This window comes from Crocuta crocuta, unplaced genomic scaffold, assembly GCF_008692635.1.
Source record: "Crocuta crocuta isolate KB4526 unplaced genomic scaffold, BGI_CrCroc_1.0 scaffold531, whole genome shotgun sequence".
NCBI classification, from domain to species: Eukaryota; Metazoa; Chordata; class Mammalia; order Carnivora; family Hyaenidae; genus Crocuta; species Crocuta crocuta.
The window spans coordinates 274,585-278,852 of record NW_027531997.1 but is presented as its reverse complement, the minus strand read 5'-3'; the positions used below and the strand labels follow the sequence as shown (position 1 = coordinate 278,852).

Here is a 4,268-nt window from a genome sequence, read left to right as displayed (position 1 = left end):
ATTGCAAATGTCTTTTTGCATTAAAAAAACTGTGATCTTGGGGCGCCTGGGTGGCTCAGTTGGTTAAGCAACTGACTTCGGCTCAGGTCATGATCTTGCGCTTCGTGAGTTTGAGCCCCGCGTCGGGCTCTGTGCTGCCAGCTCAGAGCCTAGAGCCTGCTTCAGATGCTGTGTCTCCCTCTCTCTGCCCCTCCCCTGCTGGTACTCTGTGTCTCTCTCTCAAAAATAAATAAACATTTAAAAAATTGGATCCAATGGAACTCTGTTATACGGAATACTCTCTCACCACTGTTGGGTCTGTGTAATGAGAGTTGTCACTGAGGCCCCTAAAATATGCCAGGCACTGTTAAGATCTCATTTTATACACTTGTAAAGATAGTCACTCTTTACTCTTTGTAGTCAGCTCTTGAAACGGATTGCTTCCCCATCACCTTCTCCCCCACCCATTTGGTATTATTTCACTAGAAGTGTGCCTAAAGCTTTCCTGAATTGCAAGATTTCCCTATCTATTTGGTGAAAAATTGGCACCTCAGCTAGCAGCAAAATATAATGATAGGATGCATGTAAGGTAATATGGATTAAGAATAAGAAAAAGTCTTTCTAAACTCTGATCAGCCATCTATTTCAAATATTTTATAAACTCCAGTGTAACTGAGGAATTAATCTGTTGAACAACAGATTAACAGTAGTGTATGCAGTTCTTAAACTGTTTTGAACTACAGATCCCTTTGGCAGTCTGTCTCCATAGAAAAATGCGCATACACATACATGCAGAAAGATATTATGTATAGTGTCAGTTTTATATGTTCTCTGAAGCCCAAGTTAAGAACCTTAAGCATAGCTGAAAAGTTTCTTACATATTTAGGAAATGTTCAATATCCCAGGCTATGATGTTTAAACCAGTGGTCAGTAATATCTAATCGGTGTATAAACCTATCAATGGTATGTTTTCATTGTCTTCTGTAAGGAAACAGGGACATAGGACTTTCTAATTGCCTTCCTTCATTCTTGACAAGTTTGACAAGTTTATCTCCTCTAAGGATGTAAATAAGTTATCACTGTAAGTGGTAACTTACTCACATAAGACAAAATCGTTTTGCTTGATCTATCAACTACCTATTACAATCATAAGATCTTGGATTAGATCGAAGCCATTGCCTCATTTGTATTTTGTCCCATGTTCTATTTGATATTAAACCTAGATTTCAGAGAGTATAATGACCAACTCTTAATTTTGTGAAAGAGTAGAAATTAGATGGGAGCTATTTTCTTCCAAATATAACCTAAGGGAGACATTATATGGGGAAAGAAGTACTCAAAGTTTCNTTTCCGTTTTCAAGATTTATGATTTACTGGCCATAGAATCCTTATTTTTCTCTCTTCATTTTTTGTAAATAAAGAGCATAAACATTAAGTTCACCTAGAAAAAGGGACCTACAAATCCATGAAAATTTTAGATATATTTGGATTAAAACTATTAAACCATGGTGCTCACATACACAGTCTGGTTTTTGCATATATGTATAGCATTTCTAGTTAAATAAGGCCTTCCATTTTAACACTTTCTTTTAAATATGCTGATTTTATTTCCCCAGCTTTATGGAAAAGAAGGCTTATATACTAAGAAAATATAGCAAATAATTTTTCAAAACTTACATAATAGAAAATATAACAATTTTCTAAATAACCGGCTCAAAATAAAGTCTTCAGTATATTAGAAAAATATTAAGGTACTATTTACAAAAGTGTTATTATGAGATAGAGACAGCTATGCATGTGTTATACAGATAGATGATCTAAAAAGAAATACAATAATCACATTGTTAAATATTAGTAGATTCACATTATATCACATTCCTGCTTAAGTGGGAAAAAAAAGTTTATACTATTATGGACATAGTATATACATTTTCCTACTCAATTAACATACAAATAAATAAAATTTTCCTCAATTCTAAAATTATCACTTTACATGACCACAGCTTTTTTAAAAATTAGATCTCATTCTGGTTTTCTACTGCTGCTAACAGTAGGTATTTCATGGTCAGTCTCTTTTTTAGGATCTATCATGTCTTTATATCTCTCCCCACGATGCCGTTCCAGGTATGGACCCCAGTTAGAAGCTGGTCTACAGCAGCTTACAATGCGCTGAAAAGAAAAAAAAAAAGCATGTTTTAGACCATAAGTGTGACAGTCTGTAAGCAAGCAAATAACAAACCATATTTTCACTGCAGAATATTAAGTTTCTTTGCTAACCAAAATGAAATAGGAACCATAGAAAAGTAAAACGTGGTCATCAAAATTCTTAATATAGTGGGCTAAAAAAAGATACTCAAATTTAACTTCTTGTTAATAGGATTACAAAACAAGGCTAACTGAGCCTATAAATGACTTTGAAAGAAAGTGCATGAGCCCGTGTGAAGAACACAGTCGCTCCATGTCTTTTCACTGAATTCTCCGACATTTCTCTCTTTCCCTTAGAGTGAGAGTCAAGTGACAGTTTAAACCGGTGTATGGCTGCGAGGTTTCAAGGACCACAGAAAGGGAATGCCAAGGTCAAACCATTGATCTGGATGGGTTGGGAAATTACTTAAAACCTGACTTCTGAGATTTGTCCTAGTCACTGTCTTAGTGAGATGTCATAGTCAACTCCGTCCCCCTAGGCCTCCACTCAAGAAGGATCACTCAGGGTCTAGATGGGGTCCCAGATTATTTACCAGGCTTTTTCGAGTCTACACATACTATTAGGACACGTATTATAACCGGGCAAGGCTTTTAAAATGAAGATTCTAGATCTAAAGCAAAAAGATCAGTTGTTTCATGTCATCTTCAAGGAGAACTCAGTACAAGTATAAATATCATATGTACATGCTGAGGGCTGTAATAGGGCCTGAGGGTACAGCAGCAAGCAACATAGGACTCCTCCCTAAAGGAGCTTATAGTCTAGTACAAGATACACAAATATATAAATGGTATAAAGCAATGTTATGTGCATAGTAATCAGATGATGGTATCAGGTATAGACGTAGCCTAAAGGCGCATAATCCCCTATGACCATCATGTGAGTAATCTTCATTTTGATCGTCAGTGCTTTACATAAAGTATAAATAACGTAAATGTGCTTACTTGGAAGATATTTCCTTCAGCTCGAATTATTTTTACGACAGCCATAATTGGAATCCAGATAATGCAGAAAATAATCATACACCAGCCTAGAGCAACGCCCCAGTCAGGGTATGGAATTTTGGCATAACTAGGCCTATGAAATTTCACCAATGACCAGATCAAAATTGCCTGTGAAAGTAAAGTATGGGAAAAAAACGATGCTAAAGATTAGACTTTATTGCACTTAATGATTTCAGTTGCACCAGTTATTAGGAATTTGATCCCATTCCTCAGAAATAATCCATCAAAAGCAATTAAAATGAAGATACATCCAAGCAGTTAAAATAATCCAGCCAGAAGAGAATCCTAAAGGAACCAATCTAAATAATTTGCATTTGACCTTGAATAGGTTCTTCCAAAGTGAGCACCTCCATGAATGTACAAAAGGTACAAATGCTTGTCCGACATGTTTTTCAACGACCAGGATATAAACCAGGCTGAAAGTAAAATAATATCTGAAAATTTCTGTCCTTGAACTTTTAACTTTAATCCATAATAGTATGTTTTTATTCTATGCCGTAAATTGCCAGCATATTAGTTCATTAAAGGAGAATGAACTTTAGTGAACATGCTTTTCTCCCTTGCTTAGCAATTGTTTCTATTTCCCACTGCACAGAGCAGTCCTTACTCCACACCTGAAACATACATGCATTCACACACAGTTGGTACCCATTTACCAAAGAAAAACAAGCTCAGTGTATGTTTGGGCAAAACAGCGAAATCGGAATCTTAACAATGAAAACACTAACGTCAAGGCCAAGTTAAAAAAAAAAATCTTTAAGAAAATCTAGACATTAGATTAAACGTAATTCTTTAGAAATCCGTACAGCAAACAAAACAACATAAACAGAAACTAGAGTCACCTCCTAGTTTCTCTAAATTTAGCTGTCTTTGTTTTACTAAAATCAGTGGAGAACTAGAATGTAAGAATCTTTTTCAAATAGATATTCAAGTTGATTTTAGAATTAAATAGATTAATTCTGTTAATTACAGTTTCCCAATGACTGTAATTTTTTACATAACTACAAGAGAATGGAGGAGGGGTCCTGGAGAGTGTCCATGACCTCACATGACTTTATACAAAATAGATAATGATGTATATC

At 35.3% G+C, this 4,268-nt stretch overlaps 2 protein-coding genes across 2 annotated transcripts in view; one reads left to right on the top strand and one right to left on the bottom strand.

Moving 5' to 3' along the window:
- Window positions 1-4,268, top strand: part of CT83 (cancer/testis antigen 83) — a 15,302-nt gene that overhangs the window by 2,527 nt on the left and 8,507 nt on the right. The gene's annotated exons all lie outside the window — the stretch shown is intronic.
- Window positions 2,002-4,268, bottom strand: part of SLC6A14 (solute carrier family 6 member 14) — a 24,309-nt gene continuing 22,042 nt past the window's right edge. The window contains 2 exon segments of the mRNA XM_077775166.1: window positions 2,002-2,148; window positions 3,127-3,294. Of these exon segments, the coding sequence (XP_077631292.1) occupies window positions 2,002-2,148; window positions 3,127-3,294 (315 nt within the window).